The sequence below is a fragment of the Drosophila ficusphila genome, unplaced genomic scaffold, assembly GCF_018152265.1.
Source record: "Drosophila ficusphila isolate 14025-0441.05 unplaced genomic scaffold, ASM1815226v1 contig_414, whole genome shotgun sequence".
NCBI lineage: Eukaryota > Metazoa > Arthropoda > Insecta > Diptera > Drosophilidae > Drosophila > Drosophila ficusphila.
In genome coordinates, this window is record NW_025064328.1 from 13,453,474 (window position 1) to 13,479,693 (window position 26,220).

Sequence of the window (26,220 nt, forward strand, 5' to 3'; positions counted from 1 at the left end):
CGATAAATTTGTTTTAAGAGTAAACAATATTATAGTAGAACTTTATAAAGAAAAATTTTTGCTTAAAAATTCAATATTAAATATATTAATAAGTAAAGAAATGTAAAATATTTATTTACCCTTCCAAAATCATGTACGAATTATTGTGGTTGGACCTTAACTCAATTTTAATGATGTCATTTAACTCTTTAAACCGAAAATTAGTTGAGGGCAGTCGGGGTCCCCATTTGAATTTGGAAAATTACATCACAGTCCAGTGAGTTGAAGGAAAATTTGAATATTTCGTGCATCCCTGGTTTTTGCATGCCCTTAAAATGCAATTAATTTGTTATAAAGTTTTGGCAATAGTTTCGGACTAAGCTTCGTTCAACATTGAGCCCTCCGAATGGACATGGACAAGTTTTTCGAGGACTTGCGGGGGATTTTCGGGGTCGGAAAAACAGTTATCAACACGAGGAAAAGGGGTGTCCTGTCCTGTGGAACCACACAAATGTGGGTCAAGTTATTTTCAACACTTAAAATAAACTCTCCTGCCTTGGCGCTTTGCTCTTTGCCAAAATGCTGGCCAGCATTTTCTTTTGCCGCCCATTTTCTGGGTCAGTCGACCGCCCCTCCCCCTTCCTTCCCTTACCCAAACAATTTTCCACCCGAAACCCTCTTTGTCATCGCCGTCGCCTCTGCGCATAAATATAAATTGTATTGTTTCAAAAAAGTTTTCCCACTGAGTTTCTGCGGCCAGCGGAAAAAGTAGTTTAAGTTTTGTTTTCGCCGCTAGTTTATTGCGTGATTTCCTTCGCAATGACAGGCGGTGGGTGGTTGGGAGGTTGGGTGGTCGGATGGTTTCATCTGGTTGGTGGTGCGGTCTGAGTGCGGAGTGATAACTGCAAGGCGAAGGTGGCGAGAAAACATTTTGCCACATAATTCACAGTTTCTGCCAGTGCATTTGTGCGGCTTTTAACAAGTTGTGGCTCTCGTTTGGGAAATGCCAAATGAAATGGAAGCAGAAAGCTGAAGGAAGTTGAGAAACACTCATTATATAAGCGGATTTATAAAAATTAAATGCCAACCTTTTGTGTCTCGAAGGGGGTTAAATTTAATGGGGATTCCATTTAAAAAACTTGCAGTTCTTGGTCTTTAAGATTATAAGAAAATAAAATAGAATTAAAATTTAAAATTATTAAATCAGCAAATATTTGATTAAGTTACTCTTAAAATAACCATCTCTATTCTCTTTAATTTTGAAACCTTAAATATTTCAAGTCTAGAACGACTTTATTTTAAATTGGAAATCGAAACCCATTACCATTTTTTGGTGATTTTTTCCTAAATAAAGCGAATAGCAGCTGGTTGCAATTGCAGCCATTTAGGTGATAGCACCACCTTCGCAGTGCTTCAACTTTAAGTATGCTTGAGGCTAGTTTACAATTCCGCCAATGCAAGTAACCGTTATGCACGTACCGCCACGTGACCAGAAGTCAAAGGAGGGGCGGGAAAAGGCGGAAGGGGCGTGGCCATTTCCACAGATCGGCGCTTTCCATTCGAGTCTTTTGGTCTGGCAATTCTAATTGCATTTTTACTTAGTGCGAAGTCAAAAAGTTTCTGCTTCTTGCGGGGGGAAAAGCAAAAAGGACGAAGGACTTCAGTGGAGAGCGGGTTTCAGGGGGAAGCCCCGTGCGTAAAGTTTAATTAAACGTGTTTGATTTATGACTTGTTGGGCATTCGGCTTCTGCCGGCAGCTGCAACCGCAATTCCAATTCCAAAACCTAATGCGTTTATTTTGGGTTTGTGTGCAGAGGCGAAAGTTCTCTGGTGGTCCTCGCTTTTCCTCGATTTCCCTCGCTTTGCCACGCTGGACATAAAAGCCAAGCACCTTTATGGCAGTTGCAGATGTGTGCGGGTGTTCGAGTGCCGCTCGCCATATGATTTCCGTTTCCGCTTCCGTTTCAACACACAATTTCTAGCACCTTGCAAACGCCGCATCTTTTTGGCCATGTTCCATTAAGCGTTTATTGTTTGCGTGGCCATTAAAGTTGCATTTTCCCTCGAAGAACTTCAACCTTTCCCTCAACAAGTTCATCATCAAAGTTATAGCACGAACAGCAGGTGCGAAGGCGAAGGCCAATCTAGGCGCAAATCCCCAGGCTTAGGATTTTGGGGCCGCAAATCAGGTCAGGCCACAAGCACAAATCTCTGGCTCAATCCATGCTGAAAAATATTCCACGATAATCAACTTTGATACACGTTTCCAGGAGCCGAAGACCGGAGCCTTCGACTTTGCCTCGTAGGCTTTTCCGCCCTGCCATGCATTAAAATGCCGAAAATGATTGGGAAAATCGCAAAAGAAATCCGGAAAAGGCAGGCGCACAAATCTCCGCATCCTAGCATCGAGGCCAAGGCGAAAGTCCCGCTGTCCCTTATCCATATTTTTTACGGCCAGGGAGGGAAAATGGAAAAAGTTTATGTTAAAGCCACTCTCGCCCTCGTCGATGAACTGTGTGGATAATCGCGAGGCATGTTCCTTGGCCATTTCCACTGGCTTAGTTCGGCCCGTTTGCTGCGGTTGAGTTTGCGGGCGGTGTTTGGCATTGCCGGGATGTTGGCCAAGTTAATGCGGTCCCTGGCGATGGGCGAAAGGTAAATGGAAATGCCTGCTCTCTGACTGGGTTGCAATTAGAGTTAACATAAATTTATTTGAGTTATGTCTTAGTAACGCATATTTTACTAGATTCCTTTTAATTTGGTATAAAAACTGTACTTAAACGTTTTTACATTCAAATTGATTACACTTTTTAACAGATATTTAATACCTTTAAGAGAAAAATATTGAAAATATTTGTTACATTTTTTATTTGACCGAGCTATATTTCTGACCCTAAAACCTGTTATCAAAGTATCACAAAATATGTATGCATTTTACATAAAAAAATATAATTTCATATTTTAAGCTGGTAAGCGCATTTGGCATTTATTGACCATTAAGGTATTTGAAATATATATTGCATTTTAATAGTTTTTATGTAACTCCTTTTCTGACTGCTTAACAATAATCGGATACATTTTGATAGCTTTAACAGATTTAATAAAGTTCAATCAGTGCCGAGTGCTGGGCGTGAAAAATGAAAAGGTCTGCATAAATGAATAACCATCCGGTGCGTAGACAACTTTTCTAATTACTTTTGTCACAACACACTAATTGGCCCGCTCAAGGATAAATGCACAAAAAGAGAAATATAACAAATCCAAAAATAGTCGACCGGACAGCCAAACTGACAAAACACAACTAACAGTTTACAGTTCACAGTCGAGTTCATCCATAATCCACTACAAAATAATTTTCATAAATGGTGAAATATGCGGACAGGGCCGGAAAAACAAAATTAAATATATTTCATTTATGGAAACGTTTCGCTTTTTTGTGCGAAAATGAAATTTTACATTTAACATGACCAATTAATGTGCGGCAAAGCCGCAAATAAAACCGCTTAATTACGTGACACGGCCAAAAGGCAGGCGAACCCGACAGCAACAAAGGCAAAAGCGGCTGCAGAAATTTGCATGACACGCATCGAAATGAAATAATAATATGGTTAATAAAGCCAGCCGCATCTGATTCATTCACTGCGCTGCCACATCCATGCCCAGAAAAGCTCGCCCACCGATTCTCGACCAGAATTCCGAGTCCAGACTCCCGGCTCCTGGCCAATTATCGCACTTATTTCGCTGCTAATTAAAATGCAATTATTTGCTTTAAACAACATAATCCCATTGACAGGGACTGGCGTTTCATTTTATTTGCATATCGGTAAGGCTATTGAGTTGAGCTTTTCGCTCCGACTAAATGCAGGTTGCAGTGTATGCTTACTGTGGAAACCGCCTGAGGGATTTAGAACCCGTATTAAATTCACACAATCGCCAATCTGATTGATACATAATGATTACAAGTAACTTATTTATCACGGAATTTAATTCTTGTGTGTAGTATAAAGCAAAACGAATTCCTCAAGATTTATTTGCACAAAGGCAAAGCTCGATTTAAATTTAACTTTAATCTTAAACAGCTGTCAACCACATTTCTTTAACTAGGGTAATTTAAACATTCAAAAGATTTGCATAATTTTATTGATTTAAAATCATGTAAAAAACGTTGGTATTAAATCATTTTTTTACCTTTCTAATTGTGGTTTTTGTACCACATAATCTGGATTTGAAAGTCCCATGATTATATTTAATTAACATTTAATAAACAGCTTTCAAATTCCAATCGTTCAAAGAGTAAAATTGCTGTATTTATCACTGTTCCGACTCGGCGTCTGTGGAACCATCCTCGTCATCTTCCGCTGTGATGTGGACCGGAGGATTCTTTAGTTTCCCACGAAAAGGACGCCCGTGCATCATTCTGTGCCTGGGACTCGTTGGTCCCATCAACTGTGTTTTACTCGATACGAGCGTTGAAGGGGCTGCCTTAAGGTACTGACCCCCAATTCCAGCCGCAGTTCGTCCGGCTTCGTCAACGTAATCCGTAATGATTTGCCACAATGGCAGGCGATCCGCCAATCCACGGGAACGAGCCTGAAGCACTGCAGCGGTGGCGATCAGGGTGAAATTCAGGAGACCGGCATTGAAAATATGCAACCATGCAATAATCTGTTGCTGACTGTCGGTGGAAATAGTGGGTGGCACTGGAAAAGGCACAGGAATGGGAACGGGTATGGAAACGGGAGCCATTGCTGGATTCTGGACAGAATGACCATTAATATCTCGCTTTTGGGGCAGCTTCAGGGATTTCAAGGCCAAGGGAGGCGATGAAGGGCATAATTTTGAGTTGACAGACGAAAGCGACGCCTTTGTACTGATTGTGACCTGCGGTTTGGTCAAGGCCATGGCCAGAATTGAGGAATAGTTGTTGGTACCTGTTGGGAAATACTTTTTTAGGGTTAACCCCATTTTAGGGTAGTCGAAACCCCAACTTACCCGACTGGCCAGCGGCATCGCGAGCCATTCGCTGTTCGGCTCTTTTGACCCATCCGCGCACTGTGGATTCTGGAACACCAAGCTCCCTGGATATACCGGCCTTGGTTTCTCCACCTCGAATTCGGGCAATAGCTTTCTCTTTGTCATCCATTGAGACTTGAACTCGAGGGCGTTTGCCTCGTGGAACTCCAAATCTTTCCATGCTGGTGAAAAAACAACAATCGCGTATCCAAACCAAGGGAAGAAGCGCGAAGAAAGACAGTGAAGAACTTTCGACCAGATTTAGGGTATAAAGATTTACACAATTTAACTCGCGTTGCCCGATTCCAGACGTTCTGCTCAGCTCGACACGATTTATTTGACAGGATTTGAGAGGTCCGAGGCTTTTGCGTTCGGGGGTCGCTGACATTTAAATCGGCGACGAGGTGGTTTTCTTTCGCGTTCCCACAGGCCTCTTCGCCTTTCGCTTTCGCTTTCGATGACATTTGCTCTTTCTTCGTCTCTCCTTACGACTTTCCTCGAGGGAAACCAGTTAACACAGAGCTGCATTTTACGGTTCTTTGGGGGGCTGCCAACTTGCGCGGTGTGGAGTAACCCTCTAATCAAAATCAACGGTTTTCCAATTTCTCGTTTTATTTATTTTCGCACTTTTATTTATACATTTAATTCTGACGTACACTAAAATATGTGTCCTAATTTTCTTTTTTTCTTCCATTTCATTGTGGGTATTAACTTTCATTTATTTTAGGGCCATATCTTTCCATGGGGTTTTTACATAACTATTGTGGTTGGGGACCAACTGTACCTTTAAGGTGCAGAATTTCAGGGGTTTTCAAGACTTTGCAAGGACTTTGCTGTCAACAATATTTGTGGGGGAGCTGGTAATCAAGGGTCAATTTTTGTTACCACACTTTTTTGAACAAAATTTCTTTCATAATTCTTATGAACTCATTTCTATTTAGACTTAAATACTATAACCATTTAAAGGTTTCAATTTACAATTTTTTAGGGGATTATCGCTTGGGTTTCCTCATTTTAAAATACCTGCCACAATTTGTGGAATTAATGGGGGAAGTTCATTATTCAATTATGGTCTAGGTAATTCTATGTGCAAAAAATATACCCTATATATTGTATATCGTACATTATATACATATGCATGTATATATGTATGTATATACGCCTGGTTTTGCTTGACAATTTGCCAACAATAGTACAACGTATTCGTACTTATCGTTATAATAACTAATAAAACCACCAACAATTGTTTATTATTCTTATTACTTTGAATTAAAGGTTTGCTTTGTTTTGGCTTTATTTTGGTTTTGTCATTTTACCTGTCTACCTTAATTAATATCTAGTTTCTTTATGCCTTTTAAAGTATTCCGTTTTTTATTTCAACAATTATCACGTGACAATTTTCCATGTTTTAATTAATTTATTCAGGGCAGTTTTAATTTCTTTTGGTTTGTGTGAGTGTGTTTTTTAAACATTTATATGTTTGAGGGTTTTTTTCATAGTTTTTTATCGTACAATTGTTTTTAATTAATGTGTGTTAGATGTCACGTAGAGCGAAAGTTATAGACTCGACTGGGCAGAGCTACTTACATAGTTTTGTGGAAGTATCTATTAAATTTTGAAGTTATACAAAAGGGGGAATTTAGGGAAAATTAAAGAGCTTGTGTAACTTTTTGGCAGTGCACTCAAAGAAACGAAATAACTTTAAACAACACTTCATTGCGTAATTTATTTTTTTTTAATACAATAGCTTTAATTTCCTTTAAAAATAGGTAGTGTCAATAACTAATAGCTTGTAATTCAGAAAAATGAATTATTAAAAAGCTACACAATACTCTCTTTTTTGGTTTTATAAACTCTTAAAAAAGAAACCACTGTAAAATGGCCTCTTAGTGATGCTTAGTAATCCTCCTGCAGATGATGCCTTCCTTGCTGCTTGGAAGTGCTTCTACACATCCGTCTTAAAATCGCGAAAAGCAATGCAAACATGAGACACAGTCCCAATGTAATTAAAGCCAACTTTCCATATGGCAGTTCACTGAGATCGCGTCTCAGGCAAATTTCCGGAGATTCATCATGGAGAACCAACTGCTGGTATTCCCCAGCATGATGAAGTAGTCCCAATTGCTCCAGATTCCACTCAATATGTCGCGTTAGTTGCGACAATGTCGAAGTATGCGTCACATTTGGACAATTAGCTACTCCATTGCAGATCAAATGCTTTGGAATGCAGACTTCTGTGTCTCCAGGACATCGGAAATCGCAGCCTCCATCCTGGAGAAGTGAGGCAGCCAAACTGCCATCGGGATTGCGAGGCAGGTGGAAGAGTTCCGTCCAAACCAACCGGAAGATATTGCGACCCGGTTGACCATCTCCGGTATATTGGATGAGCACAGGCAGAGGTTCCTGATCAGCACCCGTGGCTCCCAATTCCGCTGTAGTCAGTATAGGTAAATCCCTGGCTAGTGATATATTTTCCGGGCAGACCACAAATCGCGGTTCCAAACGTCCTGCCAAATAAACTTCTATCTTGGCACTTTCGCAGCTGCGATCTGCAAAACGTGCCTTCTCCAAATTGAGCCACAAATCTCGCTGGGCAGCCACTTTCAGTTCCCAGATGCACTTTTCCCGGCGATAATGATGCTCTGGCGGTGCCATGGGTCCCGAAACCATAGCCAAGGCTTTCTTATAGGGGAACACCAATTCGCCATCTGGCGAAGGTCCAAGGGTAATGGGTCCACACAAAGGACCATGGGCAAACTCATAGGTAGCTTCGAACAGGGGGTTCGGATTCTTGAAGTAGGAAGTTATAGCATGCTGACCCTGAACAATCATCTCGAGATTCATCTGATCCGCCGACGATATAACTCTCACTGCTCGCGGGATATTATCGCAAAAGCAGGCCAGATTGTTCTGGTATTTATCTCGCTCCTCCCAAATCACCAGCTTATCCACTCGCTCCTCGTGACATCGAGTGCAGGCATTACTGTTATAAGGAAGTTCCTTGAAGGACACCGCATTCACTTCGATTATAGCTCTGGCATATAGTCTTCGATCGGTCACGAATTTATACTGACAGCGGACATCACTTCCTCCGGTTCGCTTGAAAATTAGGGAATTCAAAGGCGATCGCAGACGACCGCCAGGATGTTTCCAGGCATACATCACTTCATCGCAAAGGGTATTCGGAACTGGATCTCCAAATCGAGTGTTGTTGAAGAAGTCGTAGTGCGCCCAGTAGTACAGTGAGCTGCCACTATAACTGCCCGTCTTCGAGTCGAATTGTACGTACAGCGAGGGACTGGTGCTCACGAAATCCACTTTCTCCATTGGTCGGGAGAAAGTGTCGCAAAAAGTCTTAATAATCCTCGCAGGATCTGCGTGATCCGAATCGTAAATTGTGAGGGATTCTCCGCAGTCGCCTTCGTACTTCAAAATCGGCGATTCAATGCGATTGATGCGGAAACTGAAAATATAAAGAAAAAATATTATAAATATAAATGTGTTTTAAAAAAATAAATTAATTTAAAAAAAATGTTATGATTAAAGTTGCAGTTTGGATCACAGTAAGATATTTTACTGATGTTCAATTATTTTATTTAAAAACATTTTAATCAATTATGTTGTTTAAGCTCTTATATATAACATAATCCGTTGGGAAGTAATTTCAAGACGAGCTTAAGCTAATATCCAATATCATTAAAATGTACACTTGATTAGTAAAATAATAGGTAAATTACCGATACATCGGCTGGAGAAACAGTGTCAACCAAAATATTAGGTCGCGTCTGGTGAACACTTTACTCGACTGCTGGCTCTTTGCCAACCCGCAATTCTGGTCGCGTCTTTGGGTCCTACAATTTAATATAAATTCCACCTGCCAACAGGTAAATCTAACCCCCTCCCTCTCGCTCCAATGGCACTTTCCCCTTGGCTGTCTATCACACACACGTAGCCTCGTTTGGGTTTTTGGGGTCGCGATGTGAGTTGCATTTCGGCCCCCATCAAATTGCATTCCAAAACTATTTGTGGCAGGCTGGCGAAAACGATGGGCGAGCGCCAAGGATATTTGAAAGGAGTTGATGCGGAAGGCCAATTTTCTGCAGTTTTCCTGCATTACGTTTGCAGTTGATGTGACTGCAGTACTTTGGGGAGGAGAAATTCAACTTGGGTTAGCGGAAATCAAAAGATGAACACAGCATAATTTATAAAGTATATTTAAGGATATAGTTTCCGTAATGTTTAGCTAGAAAACCAGAGCACATATAAATATATTTTTATATAATTTTCCACCAAAATATTAGAGCCATATTCATGCAGCAAAGTGCGTCCACAAATAGTTATTCAACCCTAAAAGTGTTTATTTTTGGCCATAATAAAAAGTCCGATCACACACCACTGCAGAGTCGCAAAATAACATTCACCGCTCTCAGTTACTTATCCCACAAAATCCACAAAATGGTTATATAACTCACCTCCTGTTTAGGTTTTCATGCATATCCTTTTTATATAACTGCCATTCAGTGTGCGGTGAATACATTCTATGCAATTACATTTGCCTCTATCCGAAAATATGACATAATACAACATTTTATTAACTCGCACAAAGTTGGCTAAAAAAGCAGTGGCGGTGGGTTTCGAGGGGGGCCGAGAAAAATCACCATCATCAGCAGTTTGAAGGGTGGAAAAGGGGAAGAGGGGAGGGGGGTAGTGGGGGATTGTGGGGCGGTAGCCACGCCCCTAATCTACGTCGCTGGCAGGCAGCAGCGTGGCACAAATTTCATTTGGTTTCGCTCTTGTTTTTTATGCCCGTGAGTCTCGCCCCTCACTATTCATAATGGAGCAGAGTTACTATTTTTTTACCCAACTATATCCCCTCGGCCCCCCTCTCCCCGCGATCCCCCCTCCTTGACGCTTTTCGACGTGCCCATAGCGTTATTCACGTACGCGTCGTCGAAAAGTAAGCCCCGACACCCTGCGGCATGTCCTCGTAATCCGTTTGCAGCCTAGCCCAATTCCAGTTTCAACACTGAGAGAAATTCATGGCTCGCTAAGATCTCAAGTTATATAGTGTGTAATCTAAATTCAACCGAAAGGCTTCTAAAGATTTGTTGTATTATTATCTGTGAGTCAGATTTTTATCAAAATTCTAGAAAACTTGATATACACAAATACTTTGCAGTTTCCTTCTATAATTTATAAATTTGTTGACAAAACCTACAATTTTTGAATGAAAATGTAAAAAAACAAATTTTACTTTTAGATCCTATAACTTGAAAATAGTTTTTCAAAGTGTAACCCCGAGTTTCGAACTCCCAGTCCGAATATTCCGTTATGCTGACTCAGTGGGCGGGTTTATTTGGGGGATGAGGTTGGGTGGCTGAGGGATGAGGGGTTGCGGGGAATTGTTGTCAACTGGTTAGCCTGGTTATGTGCATACGGGAGTCGATTGGTGCCGTGGCCAAAAGCCCAGAGCGTCAGTTTATGTGGCCATAAGGCTTATAAATAGCCCAAGTATGCGACATGTCTTGTGCATTTCAAGCGGATTTTGGTTACTTTTTTTCCCAAACACCAATATCCTAGAGAGGCCTCTAAACGGTAGTAGGATAAAAAAGTAGCAGATACCTAAAATTGATTTTATTACCGATATATGGGTGATTGCCGAGGGTTGGTTGGGAAACTAGTGGGATTTTATTAAAGGATACAAAGCCCTGAACAACTTGAAAAAGGTAAAACAAAATAATAGTAAGTTGTAATTTTGTAATTTCATCTGATGCAATTTTTCTTCATTTCGTCGCAGGGTAAGAACGAAGTTAGATGGCAGGTCGCAAATGATAGTGGACATTAATAGACAATAGTAACACAATGTATCGGATAATGGAGCACTAAAGCAGACGCTGATGAGTTGTTAGTAGCTAGTAAGACTAGAACACGGGCAACTCCCTCGACCATTCACAACATTATTGGGAAAAGTGTGTGCTCTGCACAAGCAAATGGATTGCTTATCCATGCCCGCACTGCCGAGCGGAAAACTTAAGTGCAATATACTCAAGGAGTAGTTCAACATCTGGTCAGCTCACTCGGAAAAAAATCCTACCAGATAGCTGGTAGACAAAGACCGGGCAAACAAAAAGCGGTGAGAGGAGTGGAGAAGCCGAAAGCAAAGCCATGACATGTTACTTAAATGAGCAACTTTGTTGGAAACAATGTCGACAGCGTCTAGACTCGGGACTCGAGACTCCTGCGACAGGCAGCAGGACAACAGCTCCTACTCACTTTTGTGGGTGAGTGGGCGGTAGGTGTGCTTTTTTGGGGAGGGGGGGCCAAATGGAGGAAGGTATTCGAGGTAAATGTAAACTGACAGTTACGAAGAGGACTGCGAGAAAAAACCCTCCGAATGGGATGCTTTCATGGGAACACTCTTGCAGCGTATATAATAATTTGCTTCGAAGTTTGCAACTTCGTTGAAGGATGTTACAAGCTCTACAGTAAAAAAATTATCTGTAAAAACAAGCAAATTTAAAAATAATAAACATATCAGATGCGTACTGAAGCAGGACATGTAAAGCATAACTCATTTTAACATATTAAATAATAAATAAATATTTATTTAAATTTATTTTTAATTTCCTTAATTTAATTTAATTTTATTTAATTTTAATTGTCTTTTATCTGTTTCTTTTTATAACGTAATAGAAATAATGTAAAAAAAAACCTTACTTGATTTTCCCTTAAAATACAAAAACTAATATACTGGTGTTAGAATATATCTTAATTTTAAGGGTATTTTAAGTTTCCGTTTTGATATATTCTTATTTCCTCTGTTGTTGTTGGTTCGGCTGCAACTTGAGTGAAGTTGGCTGAAACAACAAACCCAAAACAACCCAAAACAACCACAACAACAATGGCAATAACAACAACCACAAGGACACAAACTTGGCCAGGAAAGTAGGAAAAATGTTGCGGGTGTGTGAACCGAACACAGTTTCCCATTGCATTTTCGTCTACTTTGAACTTTTCCAAAAAAAAAAGGGAGGAAAAAGAATTAAACCAAAAGGCCACGTAGCCTTGGCCATCTCTTTCGGCCAAAATGTTGCCCCCTCTCTTTCGATTGCTTACCCTATTCGGTTGCATTTTGTGCACTGTAATCACGCAATCATGTTGCCCACTTCTGAACTCTTAATGGCAATCGGTGTAAACGTGCGCACAACTTTTCCACCGCCCACTTTTCCATCCCCCTTGAAAAACCCCATCCACTTTTCCTCCAGTACGAATTTCCACCAACAATGGGGCTTGTGATGGTTACTGGAAGCTCCCTTCTGAACTTCTCGTTTTGTAGGTGGACATAAATATTTATCTTTTGGCAAAAACTTGCTTGATATTTTAAAACTCCCCATTCTCCGCCTGATCTTTCCATTTTCCCTATGTGCTGTTGTGATGTTTGCCCTGTACACATAGTTTTCTTTAGTCCTTTCCAGCAAAAACTTGGCAATGTTCGGTAACAATTTCTGCATAAATTACAGGGCTGCAACATCAAGCGGTTGTTTGGGTTCTTCAGGCGAAAAAGGAGCTGCTCCAGAATCGTTGCGATTGCAGCTGGATTACTCGAAGCGAACTTGTGTAAATGGCAGACTTGAGATTACAGACCAGAAGGACATAAAACGGTGTGATTTGGGAGACAACATTACAGGACAAATTTGGTAAAAAAGGCAGCTGAACGTAAGAACCAAGGCTAACCCACATCCATTTGTTAAATTTTATGCATGTTAAGTTTTTACTAAAAAATATTTGATATTTTCTGTCTTTAAGTTCCTGTATTAATATTATTTTACTCATTAAAAATATGAACATAGATATCATAATAAGATAAAGGTAGATGTAGATGTAAGATAAACTTGGTCGCAACTATTTAATCACATTTCTCACTCTATAATTTCAGTTTAAAGACTGTCGTATTTATCCTGTTATCCTCTCACCATTGATGTGCCCTCAAAGTGTCAGGGAGCTGGAAAACTTCGCCATAGTCTCAACCATTCGCAGCGCCATGCAAAGCCAAAAACCGCAGCACAATAAAATATTTCGCAGGCAAGGGCGAAATGCAGTGGAAAATACTCAAATGAAATGCACAATCAATGCGACACTTGGCCAAAAAGTTCAGACACTTTCCGAGAATTTCAGACACAAACAACGCCGGCAACGGCAACAAAGTAAAAATATATATGTATACATATAGATATATATATTTGAATTTATGTACGGGTATGCACACAAAGAACAACTCCAACTCGACACGTTAAATTAAAATGTCACATAAATCTTTGCGGAAAATTTCATTAAAATACGCTTACAGCATAGAACGCAATGAGGAAATCCCGAGGATTGTCCCAGGAAAAGAAAGGAGGATGGAATCCGACGGAGCAAGTGCAAATCGCCCACATAGCCGCAAAACTTTTCACTTGTAACGAAAAGGCTGGCCAACGGATTTCGGACTGTGGAGAGGGATCAACTTGGATAGTCCTTGTCGGTCTAACTGGTTCAAAAATGGAAATTTTAATGGAAAAACTTGCAAATGCAGAATGGCAAGTGGTGACCCCGATCTTGAGACATCGTGGGGGGATGTTTTCGCAGACAGGATAATTTAGAAAAGAACTTGTAACTTATTTGATTTTTGATTAAAATAAAACTTTGTCTAAAACTTTCTTTTTAGAAGTGGTGAGCATGATCTGGAAACTTGCAATCGAAGCTGTCTTCGAAAGAAAATTGATTTAGGTGTAAGTTTTAAAAATGTGATTTGCCTAGAAAAACATCAAATAATGTTATAAAAATAGATTTACAGATGAGATATCTAACTAAAGCCTTTAACCTTATTTTAATAAAGATGACCTCACTATGGAAAACGTTTTTAAAAATCAGTAAATTATATTTACACTCTACTCTTTTGATGTGACCCCATAATTGATGTAATAGATACTTCAATTTTAAATCGAGTTGCACAACGGAAACAAGAGAGTCCTTCAACTGCTAATACGACACACATTCGACGGCAATTTGCGAGGGATGCTGGATGCTCGAAGCTCGATGGAAATGCATGGAATTCGTAATGCCTACCTGGGGAAATAGAGGCGCACAATTTCGCCGACATGTCCTTTGATGTGGTAGCTGCAGGAGGTGTTCGGCGGATACCAGTGGGCGATGCTGAGGAAGATGCCCTCGCTGGCGCTGCTGTCCTTTAGCGAGTCGGAGCTCAAGAGCCAGTCGCAGACGCCGTGCTTTATGCCGGCCGTCTCCACGTGGCCTGGCCAGTTGCCAACGTTGAAATGGAAGCCCGTATTGAGCAGCGGACCCGCCGGCGATGTCACAAACTCAACGTACATGTACTGCGATGTGCCTGCCGGATATGCAAATTGTTTAGATGGACTCGCGCGCGCTCTGGGTGTCGACCATTCGTTCTACTCACCAATAATGCTGAATGGAAACTTTCCCAGGCCGCAGAACTTTCCTATTAACGGGGAGTGCTCATCACGGCCATCGTAGACCGCCAGCCAATCGTAGGGACAGTGCTCATTACCAGATCCAATTGGCCTTATCGGGCAGGTCATCACATTCTCACATCTGAAAACAAGAGCAGCATTAATGGAATGATGGCGTTCAGTCACATTGATTGCTGGCTTCTTTGTTACATTTATGGAAGCGTTGAAGGGATAAATTTAATTTATCCGACGCCGACAATTCAATAAAAAAATGGCGAAAAAACTGAACAATTAAAAAACTCACGTTCCACAAATAACGAAGAAAATAAAAAGCTCAAAAAAAAAAGGGAATAAAGAGTAAGGCTGGCAATTGAATAACTGACTGAGTGCTGATGCTTTTAGTGCCTGGCGGAAATCCGTGAAAAAATGTTGGTGAAACAGGGGCGTTGTAAAAAGAAGGGGTCGAGTTGAAGAGAATTTTGTGGGGGAAAATGATTTTTATGCGAGTATATGAGGGACTTGGCTTTAATTGCATTGAAGCCTTTCATTTAAGTAGCTTAAAATAAGGTTTGAAGCATCTTAAAACTGTTTCAAATTAAAATGGATTAAAGGAAATTAGCCCTCTTTTCATAAAATAAATAAATACAATTTCACTATAAAAAACCAAAAAGTAACATTCTGCCAAAAGAGCTTATTTCTGAATAAGTGTTATCATTTCTGTACATCAAAAACTTTCAGTAAAACAAAAACAAATATAATATGTAAGCATTTTAAGCCAAACTTAGAGCAATTCATTGACATTTCGTACTTCAAAATGCTTTTAGGATGGACTTGAATAATTGATTTGTGAACTAAGGAGAAGGGCCAATCCTCTCCCAGGCGCCCATGGTCATGACATTCATTTGCACTTTGCCAGCCCGAGGAAGTTGGGCAAAAAAACAAAATTTTCACAGAAAAATTGAGAAAAAAAGCAAAACGGAAAATCCAAAGCGTCTGTTTTGAAGCCTTTTCTAATTTCTTGCGTTAGACGATCGAGGATGCTTTTAATTTTTTTGCTGGCAGTCTGGTCGAATGGCACATAACCCTGACTCCTGGACGAAGGACCGGGCAACCAGACAAAGTGACCTTTGTGCCCGGCCATTGATGATGGCCACGGCGACGGGCTTTGGAATCCCGGTCTCCCTTTTCGATTCACAATTTTACTTCCCCCTGGCGGAGCAGACTGATTGGTGGGCAGTTCAAAAGGCAAATGAAACGCCTCTCACCTGTGTGTCTGTATATATATGTGGGTGTGTGTGTGTGTGTGAGAACTTTCTAATTGAAAGCTAACTTTGGCAATTACCAACTGAACTTTAATCAAATAGAGACCCAGTCAGTGAGTCAAAGCCAGCGGCCGATGAATGTGATTTGCCAAGTGAAACAAAAATAGCAATTTAATTGACAGTTCCATCGGACCTTTCTGCTTTCTCTGCATTCTTTCCCCCTCCTTTATTTTCTGACCAATCGCTAGAAAGTTTGGAAACAAACTTTTGACCAACTTTTGTATCTATATCCATCTATACGCTGCAGATAGATAGATTTCTATTAGCTAGTCGGTCCGTTTCAGTCAATTTAATCACTTTGTCAGCAAGTTTTTGTCCGAGTCTGCGAAGAGCTAATCCAACTTATTGATAATAAATGCGTTGTTGGCCAGAAAGTTGATTACAAAGAAGGGGACAGAGAAAATGACTGTTTAGTCCGAAGGAGGAAAAAGGGGCGAAAAACTTTTATTTCCCCTTCGCAAACATAGCACACATATCAAAAAAAAAAAATGAGGAAAGGAAAGAAAAGCAGAGCGAAAAAAACATCAACTGACTGGTAATAATTTTGGCATATTAAAAAACTTTTTTACTCGATGACTTTTGCATTTGTTTGGCATCCGGCCGCCGAAGTTTTGCCGACTGAATTTTTCTGCTGTGATGGCAGAAATATTTTTGGTATAGCCAAAGAAATTAGGAATGTTGTTGTGGGTTGTATTTTTTGACAGCCAAAGGAGCTGTGCAATAAACTGAAGTGATTTATAAAATAGCGGCAACACGAAAGCGAACTTTCTGCTGACTTGGCATCCATTTTGGGAGCTCAAACCGAAGCAGCCGAACAGGTCGGGTTTTATGAACTGGATTTATGGCGGATTTATACAAGGCTCAGGCGGATTACATTTATTGTTCAGATGTGGGGAAGTATAGGCTTGCAAAAACTCCAATATTTGATTATTGATACTGTAACTTTATGTTGTATCAAGAGCTTAAGGTAATTGCTTCTTTCCACAATTTAATTCTTTAGCTGGAATGAACTTCAATAGAGTTATTTTCCTTAGGAAATTCGTTTTCTGTGTGAGCCTTAAAAATAATTCCCAAGCACACAGCATTTAAGTTACTTTTCATCAGCAGAAAGGTATTTGGAAAGCAAACTCCCACCATGATTAGCTCCTTGGCAACGGGCTTGTTTGTCTAATCCTTTCCTGCAGCCCGAAAGTAACTTAGACTTGCAAATTAATACACACTTAAAGGGGGATTTCAGCCCGACTTCCACCCACTTTTCACCCCCTTCTTTTTTGGCAGTCGGAAACCCATCTCAAAGTTGGCAACTTTGACATGCGTCTGTCGTCTTCTCATCCTTGTGTCCCTGCCATTGGACTTTTCAAAAGGTAAATATTCAAATTGAATCTATAAAAATAAATTGAATGTTGCTTATCTAATTCCAACTTGCCGTTGCCTGATGTGTACGTGCTGAGATAGGGACCTAGAATCGACGGACCAAAGGGAAATATGCTGACTCCAGAATTTGCACATCAAACAGGCTTAAAGATACTCGGCCACTTCTGCCGGCCATTTGTGCTGGGAATGTGCAAAGTGTTAAAAGCTGAAGGTTTTTGCCACCCAACCATTAAATCCCCATCGGGAGATGAGGTCGGAAAGGAGGGTAAGGAGCTTTGACCCACCCTCATTACCCCGAGTTCATGATAAAGCAAATATTTTGTGAAAGGTCATTTCGGTTAAGCAAATGTAAATTGTATTCGTCGCGACAAAGCCGAGCTCCAAGGGGAAAATTATGCCCACCTGGGAGGTGGAAGCGGGGGGTAATAAAAAATTAAAGTTCTGATTTAAGCCGACGAAAAGGTTGGCAGGGAATCCTGAAAATGAGTTTGCCTAAATGGCCTGGGGACAATCACTGAGACGGAACACTTTGTTTGAAGTTAAAGGTTTTCTACAGAACTTTTTAAGGTAACAGAGCAGAAAAAAAATTTAAGATGGACTACTACTAAAAATTATTAAAATTCAAAACCGAAAACCCTATTTAAATTAAAGAATCAATTTTAAGATATTACACAAATATACAAGTTTTTTGTACTTTTTCTCCCAGTAACTTTTTTTCGTTCCCTTTTAAGTTAGCTGTTATTCAAAATTCTCAAAAACTATGAAATAACTTTAAGTTATGCACATTTAAAGCGTCAAAAGAGAGATAGGGCGAAATCGCTTCTCTCCTCAGACGATTTCATCATTTTGGCATTAATAATACAAGACAGCCACAGAGGCAAGCATTTTCTCCACTCTGTCTCGCCACAATCGAGGGCAACCTCACTCAAAACGTAATCCTTTAGCCAATTTTCCCCAATTTTTCGCTGAGACGGACAGAGTCGCAGATACAGATTCTGAATCTGATTCAGAAAGTGACGCATACAGATACGGCAAATGCAATCCGAGGACATGTCGCCAACGTTTTCCAGCAAATTGGTGCCAATTTTTGCGACGAGCGCTCTGTCAAATTGTCATTGTCAGCATGCCAAATGCATTACAACAACACGACCGGTGGCAACAGCAAAGTTTTTGGGCCAAATGTCCTGAATTTGTGGGGATTGTGCAATCGCCGTGCCAAAATGACAAATTACAGGGTGTTGCATTTAACACTAATTTCGTGCCCAGCAAAAAAGCGAGGATAAATGGAGGTGAAATACATTTGCATAAACAACGTATACTTTTTTCAACTGCTGCTGATGGACAAATAATTTTCTTTGATGGCAAGGCAAAAAGGTTAAATGCCATTTAAATTATATTTCTATCATGGAGATTATTTTATGTTTTTGTATTGTGTTTCTAATTTGATTTTAACCACATAAATTAACATAAACGTATAATTAATAATAAAATTATGAACGATGAAAACCCATTGTTAAATAGCTATTATATCTATACTATTTAGATACGCAACTTACCTTTGGCCATCAACCGCAAATTGTTCATTCTGCAGATACAATTTAATATACGGCTGGCGGGTGTGCAACTTATAGCGACAATTCAGGGCCCGAGGATATAGACCGGGATATGCGGGCGATTGAACATAGCAGGTTTGCAGGCGACAATCCCGATACTCCCTCTCGCAATAAGATCTGATTACAAAAGAAAAAAATATATATATTTATCAAATCATCGAATTACAGGCATGGAAATATTTAATTTAATTTGTTTCAAATTGGTTACATCACTCGAACCCCCCGATAAATGTTCACAACAGAAGGCGTCCTAAATGATCCATAGAACTTTTTGGGTTCGTTTGCCCAGTCCTTTAACTGCGTCAAGGAAGCCAGAAAATTGTGTTCACTGATTTGGAAATTTCTGTTTCACTCGCTCCCAACGTTTCTCTGCCACCAAACGTTCGCTTTTTTCGAGCTTGTAAATTTGTTGTTAAATTACAACAAAAGATTGTGTAAAATTTTCATTCCTTCGGAGTTTGGTGCGTATAATTTTCAATTTGTTTAAGTAAAACAAACGGAAAACCATTCAAAGGCGAGGCTAGCGTAAATATGATTACCATTTTTATTTCTTCTTCCCTTCAATCTCGTCCTTTTTTATACCCATTCCTCTACTCGTTGTCTTTGGCAATTTGCTTTGGTTTGGCTCCTCAATTGCGTTTGGGGTTTTGGCTTTGGTGTCGATGCGCGCGTGACCGCAAAATTAGCATAAAAATCATATTGGCCATGTGGGTGATGGAGAGTCGGATTTTCACCGCTCCCAATGGAGGAGGTCCTCGAGGACGCTCTTGATGGGAGAGCTAGCTCTTGATGCCAGTTAAAGCTGGCAAATATTGGCGCAAGATCTGGTTTAAATGCCAGTGAAGGTCCTCAAAAGATGAGGCAATATCAAATTAGGTAACGGAGTCACGGTAATATTTTACTCTAATATCAAATAACAAACCTTAAAGCTTATATTCCTTCAAGTTACCCTATTTATCAATTTTATATTTTATTGAAACAATTTAAAAAGAAATTACCAACAGCTTTAACAATTTCACTTCTCACTGGATTTTGTTCATTTCTCCCACACTTTTCAAGTATTATCTGGCAGTGCAAGTTATTTGCGAAAAAAGCCTACTTGGGAAACTTTGTATTCGCAGACTTTTGCCTCCCCAAGCCATCTGCGTGCATATGCACAAATATCATCTGAGTAAATCTAGCATATTTCCCCTCGCCTCGTTACTTGCAGCCGAATCTTTGCTTAAAACTTGCAACTTATTTTATTAAGATAAAAGTTAGACTGCCAGGTCCAAAAGAAAAAATGGAAACTCCGAAAAGAGAGAATCAAATAAAATTTAATGTCTGCAAAGTTTTATTTTTGTCAGGATTTCGGGAGCGGGAGTTGCCCGACGAAATGAATTCCTTTCTTTGGTTTCAATCGCCGACTTTTTCAGCCATCCTTTAGGCGAAAAACCCCCCCGTTTCCCCGCTCGCGAATTTTATGTTTGCCGCAGTGCAGAAAGCACAAGTAATTCAATTTAATGCGACCTTCTGTTGCCGGATTTTCTCCGCTGTTCTCTGACTCGTGTATGATTATGAAATGCGCCAGCGAATCGAAGACAAGGACCTCTCGTCTGAAGTGGCTCGTCAAAAATGTGCCCCCTCCCCGCCCTAGCTCAATATTTCTGTAATAAAATTGAATTAACGCCGGTCCGGGTTATAAAAGAATGAAATCCCAAAAGCCCAGCCAGAAAAAAAACGAGGGGACTCTTTGGAAACCCATTCGATTACCCGTTTTCGGTAAGCCATTTACTCACCCTTGGACAACTTCGCCGCGACGATTTGGATATAATTCCGGATGTTGGCCATATCGCAGATAGACTTCGGTTTGTTGTTCCGCGCGTGAATCGAATGTGAAGTAGGTCTGCAAAAAGGGAGAGATAGGGGAAAAAGAGCTGTATGAGTGGACAATGGCAGAAAAATCACGTATACGCAGTGTGATCCCCCGTATTTTCACTCCGCCCCCGGCATTGTTGCTGATGAATTTTGTCAATTTCCCTCCTGCTTGGCTCGTCGTCAGACAATTGCGTGTTTCAACCTGACCCCGCCCCCATTTTCCGCCCGCTTTTCATTCCATGCCCTGCCACATGGAAATGTGCAATGTCATTTGCCCTGCCGCCCACGCCCTCGCAAAGACCGAAGGTTTTCCCCGAGCCTGCCTGCCTGCCTGCCATCCTGTTTGCCCGTTTGTTCCCTTGCAACGGTTGCCTCATCAGCGCTAATGACGTGCTGCAGTGACGTAGGCAGCTGCCACACCTTCTTCACCTCAGAACCTCAGAACCGCACAAACGCCCCACCCCACCTGAAAATGGCCAAATGAAATGAAGGCGGAATGGAAAAAATGTTGGGGTTGCAAACGGGTAACGAACTCAGATGCCACAAAAAATAATTTGCAGTATAATAAAGACGAAAAAAAAACTAACAAAGCAACTCCCTTATTATGTAGCCCTTTAGTTATTTAGTTAAAAAAATAAAGTACCCTTTAAGTTTGTCAGAATATAATTAAAAAGTCTCTCAAAACAAAGTTTAATATGCAAATTTTTATAACAAACGACAAAACCAATTTTGAACATTGTTTAACAAATAAAGTTTTTATTAATCAAATAAAACAAACACGCCTCTCTGTTAACTTCATTTCAAAATTTAAATACACATTGATATTTAAATTAACATTAAATTATAACTTCTCCGCACAACAAAAAGTTATCTGTATCTGTATTTTTAATAAAACGATAAATATACTTAAAAATTCACAAAGCTGCACAATTATCCATAGGTGATAATTCAGCATTATAATACACTAAAAATTCAAATTGGCAATTGCGATTTGTTCCACAACGCTTGCCAATTCGATAAGCCAAACAAAAGCAATGATTATTGCCAATTTGTGAGCTTTGATTCGATTTGGTTGCTAATCGAATTCATGCAGCGCCATCCCCAAAAAACATTCATTTCAATTACGGATATCGAAGTCGAAATTATCGACAGACAGCCGCAAAAGCGATTTCCTTATGCCCGCCCACTTCCACCTGCCACAAAGTCAACGTCATGGTTATCAATGCACCCCGTTCCCAAAATCGCTCCACCGGCCTTGATGGCCGCACATAAACCTCGTTGGCCATTTTCCATTGGGGTCTTTCGAGCGGGGAGACTGGGGATTGGGGATTGGGGAAACGGGGAGCGGAATTGGTTTGGGGTGAGAGGGGATGGGATGGGCGTAATGCACATGTCAATATTAAATGCGTTACCGGCGTCAATGACGTTAGCGCCACTTAACGATGTGAACAATGGCAGACGCAGGCTCGTTTCGATTTATCCAGATGCTGCTCACGTGGATACCCGCCCGTCCATCCGCCCCAGCCACCCCAAAATATATATCCCAAAGCTGCAGCCTTCTGTCCTCGTCTATAGATACCCATATATTGGAGATTACACTCGGGAAAATATTACGGAAAACTCTTTGGCTTGAAGTCAACTGCATATGATTTAAAAATCATTTGTCATAACAAATAAATAACTTAAAATATTAATTTTTACTTAAAGAAAACAGTAAATTTAAATATATAAAATAATAAATGTAAATATATAAAGTACAAAATACACAAAACTTTAACTAAATTTTATTTTTACTATATAAAAACAAAAACTGGTATTTAGATTCCCCACCTAATTCCATTAGAACAAATATTGAACTTTTTTGTGTGCAGCTTTTGAGTGCATCGAATAATTTCATAAGTGGAGCTCCGTTGATCCCTATTCGCATGATTATGGCGATAATAACGATGGCGGTGGAGATGATACCGATGATGTCCACGGTCGTTTCCCCCGTTAATGTCCTGACAAATTCGCGCTCGAATAAATTAAAATTTCAAACTGATTTGTTGCCGCCTGCTCTTTGGCGTCTCGTTTTTGTGAAATTATATTTGATTTATTTCGCATGGAATTTATGTTAATGCGAATGCGAAAATTATTTCGTTTCCTCTGCCGCGCGACTGGGCGATGCTTTTGCCTCATTATATCGTGTTATTACATTGCCAGAGCTGTCGCTTATTTTTATTTATTACTGAATGAATGCCCCGTTTGCCCCGCCGATCCGACGCACTTGCGCCGAATAAGTGGCAAAAAAAGTTCCCGTCTGCTTGGCGAAAAACAAAAAAGTCGGCAAAAAAGAAAAAAAACATAACACAAAGCGCAGCATCCGCCAACTTTCAACTTGCAACTTCCAGCGAGCTTGGAGAGTTTTCATAAATATTTATGACTCCATTAAGGTGTGCATAAGACACACTCTGGAGGGTGTCCTGCCAGAGGACCTCCCCCAACACCAACACCGCCATCCCCCTCCGCTGCCCCCTCCGTTTTGTCTGCTCCGGAGCTCGGAGCACTCATTCATGGCTTTAGTCGGTTGTTTGTGTTTGCACATCCCTGCAACTTGTTGTAAGCCGGGCCATAAAGCCAATCGCCTGCATTGACTACGCACTGCGAAAAGAGGACTCGGGGGTAACTATTTGACTTTCGGATTGAATGAAAAACGGAATGGCTGGAATGGAGTTATGGATATACATTCGGATCTGATTTGAAGGTTATGCCATTATGATGGAGCGGAGGCGATTCAAAATTGGTTTGGCGATTGCCATGTGCAAATTCTATGCGGTATGTTTACTAGAAATTATAACAAAAGGATTGGATTTCATTTTTTGCTAACTTATCTCTTGGACAAAAACAATATTGTTCCCACAGTTCCTTATTATATTTATTCAAACTACTACTACTACTTTCAAATGCATTTGTGTTACCACACCCTCTTTATAAATGTTAATCAGCAAAAAAGCTTTATCTTTTTCTATCACTTCCCGCCTTTTAACAAGCTTTATTGTCTTATTTCTTTTGAGAATAATTTCCGCCCATCTGTTAGCATTTACAGGGCATGCATTTTTCAAGGGTCTTCCTTCCGCCTGCGCAAAAAATCTCCATTATAAATATTGAAATTCTTTATGTGACATAAAGAACTTATCTTTCATTTTATAAATGCAAATACCGCATCAAAAACGCAGCAGCCAAGCAGTTGACAAAAAAGAAAAACAAAATCAAGAAAAATAAGTGGAGAAAATCAGAGGGAAAATACCAACGAAAAGCGAACGGGGGCAAAGCTAAATAGAATTCAAGTTGTGAACTGAAAATTCACATAGATATGCGTCTATACATATATTTTAATATATATAATCTGGAGTGTGTATATATCTTGGCAGAAGGAGACTGACGGCGCCAGCCAGCCAAAAAGGATGCAGGAGACAGGACACGACGACAGACGGAGGCCAGACAACAGTGCAGTCCACCCACGCCATAGACGCCCGGCCCACTCCTGAATAATGCATGCAAAAATACGGCAAAGGGGAAAAATAAATATAAGTAAGGATAAAAAATACAAAACAGGACTCGCACACACACACACATACTCGTAGTATGCTCGAGTATCTGAGTATCTGTGTGTATAACTCTCGCTAAGTGCGAAAGTGAGTTGCATAGATGCAGCCGAGCAGATAGAGCAACATGGGTCAGGACATGGCAGCATCCAAGCCAACAGGGAGCCAAATGGGGGCATTCAAGGGAAAGCTGAAGGGAGAGAAAGGTTTCGGGGGAAAGGGTGAGGGTTTCGGTTTCTGCAGGAGTGAAAAGAGCGAAGACAGGCAGTCAAGACGGGTGTGCTGTAATATTTTCCTTAAATTATGTGATAAATATAAATATACAGACATTTATATACGCACACTGCAAACAATAAGGAAGAGGTGCTCTAAGCTAAAAACAGGAAAACAACCCCCTGGCTATATGCAATGCAAATGCGAAAATAAAATAACAAAAATACAAGTATTTTAGCAGATACAATATTCTTCTTAAGTAAACCTTTTATATAAATATTTTTAAAACAATAAATGGCAGAAAAAAAACAATTTAAAAAAAAACTTTGATAATATGTGAACTACGTAAACTGAAACATTTTATTTCTTGCTTAAGTCTTAAAATAATTCTAAGATTATTTTTACATAAGGGAATGGGTCTCAACCTCTTTTTAGTTTCATGTAAGTGCATTCCAAGCTCCCTTTCTAAAGATCTAAAATAAATGCAGCACTCATTTTTCTCAGTGCTGATACATATCTAGGAGCCCTAGAAATATGCAAGGAAGCAGGACAAGGGGACTTTTGTTTATTAGTGTAAGTGGCAAGACTCTGGCGACAGAAGACAACAGACCGTAGGACTCAAGGATGCCTGGCTTTGTTGCTCCGTCAGTAATTGGAATTCTCCACTGGCTGGGGCACGAAAAATGAAAAGTCCCACCGAGATCTCAAGAATGAATGAGGAGACGATGAAAGAAAGTGTCCGGGAAGGCTGCTCACCTGATCCGTAAAGTTGTCCGTATGGAAGAGGACCTTAACGTAGCTCGTCTCGCTGATGAATGTCTGCGGCTGTTCCGCCTCCCCGCAGAACATTCCCGGCTCCCGGCGATTCGAGACATCCGTCTTGGCATTGCCATCAACAATCTGCAACAATGGGAACGCGGGCAAAACTCAATTCAGTCAGCGATTCTCGCGTGTGTGTCGCATATGTCATCGCTTTGCACGGCGATATAAATTAGCCCCGACATGCGGAGGATATAAATCAAGACTCGGCCACGGGCCACACCCACCTGCAGATAGCCGCCGTCGCAGTGGGTGGCGTTTAGCAGCTGACCCACTTTGAATTTTTTGAACCGCAATCGCAGCACAAAGTCGCGCGGCGCTCCCTTTAAAGTTCGGAAGCGGTACCAGCAGGTCAGAGGTCGACCCACGTTCTGGTTGCTGACCTCCGGCGAGCTGATGTCCTCGAAAATGTCCACCGTCTTGTTGCAGTGATCCCTCGATACGTCCGACGAGCTGCCACTCCCTCCGCCCCCGCCACCGCCTCCCCCGCCGCCTCCTCCGCCGCCGCTGCCACTGCCACCTGAAATTAGGGAAATAAATTAAATAGGTTTAATTATAATAGATTATAATAGATTAGATATAATTTAATTTTAAATAGAATTTAAAAATACAACTTTATAAAATTTGAGTTCACTAACTGTATTGAAATTATAAACTAATGTTGACAAACTATTTCAGAATTTATAAAAAAGATTGCCATTAGGGTTTTTCAATTGAGAGAATATGTGGACAATTTTTTTATGAATAATACATTTGGAAAATGTCTTATCATCATTTATAATAATTTTTTCGAATGTATTTTTACAAACAGATACTACAAGAACATTTTACCGCCAAATGTTTTTCCCACAAAAATTGAGCATTGGATTAAACTAAATAGAGAAACATAAAGAATCAGACACATTCGCATTCAAATTGTTATCTGTTGATATGCATCTTGTTGATGAACTTCCAAACTAGCTAACAAAGCAGTTCCCGC

General features: G+C 40.4%; 2 protein-coding genes across 2 annotated transcripts; both read right to left on the reverse strand.

The window, feature by feature from the left end:
* Positions 1–4,179: 4,179 nt before the first annotated feature.
* On the reverse strand, positions 4,180–5,327 carry LOC108090679. Its single transcript, XM_017189466.2, has 2 exons — positions 4,972–5,327; positions 4,180–4,910 (listed from the first exon to the last, which is right to left on the reverse strand). Exons 1-2 carry the CDS (start codon positions 5,171–5,173, stop codon positions 4,291–4,293), a joined length of 822 nt encoding a protein of 273 aa, XP_017044955.2. The 5' UTR covers positions 5,174–5,327; the 3' UTR covers positions 4,180–4,290.
* Positions 5,328–5,603: 276 nt separating this feature from the next.
* On the reverse strand, positions 5,604–25,704 carry LOC108090936. Its single transcript, XM_017189871.2, has 7 exons — positions 25,469–25,704; positions 25,179–25,322; positions 20,547–20,653; positions 18,712–18,885; positions 14,447–14,601; positions 14,098–14,377; positions 5,604–8,455 (listed from the first exon to the last, which is right to left on the reverse strand). The coding sequence occupies exons 2-7, from the start codon at positions 25,269–25,271 to the stop codon at positions 6,889–6,891; spliced, it is 2,376 nt and encodes a 791-aa protein (XP_017045360.1). The 5' UTR covers positions 25,272–25,322; positions 25,469–25,704; the 3' UTR covers positions 5,604–6,888.
* Between the last annotated feature and the right edge of the window lie 516 nt (positions 25,705–26,220).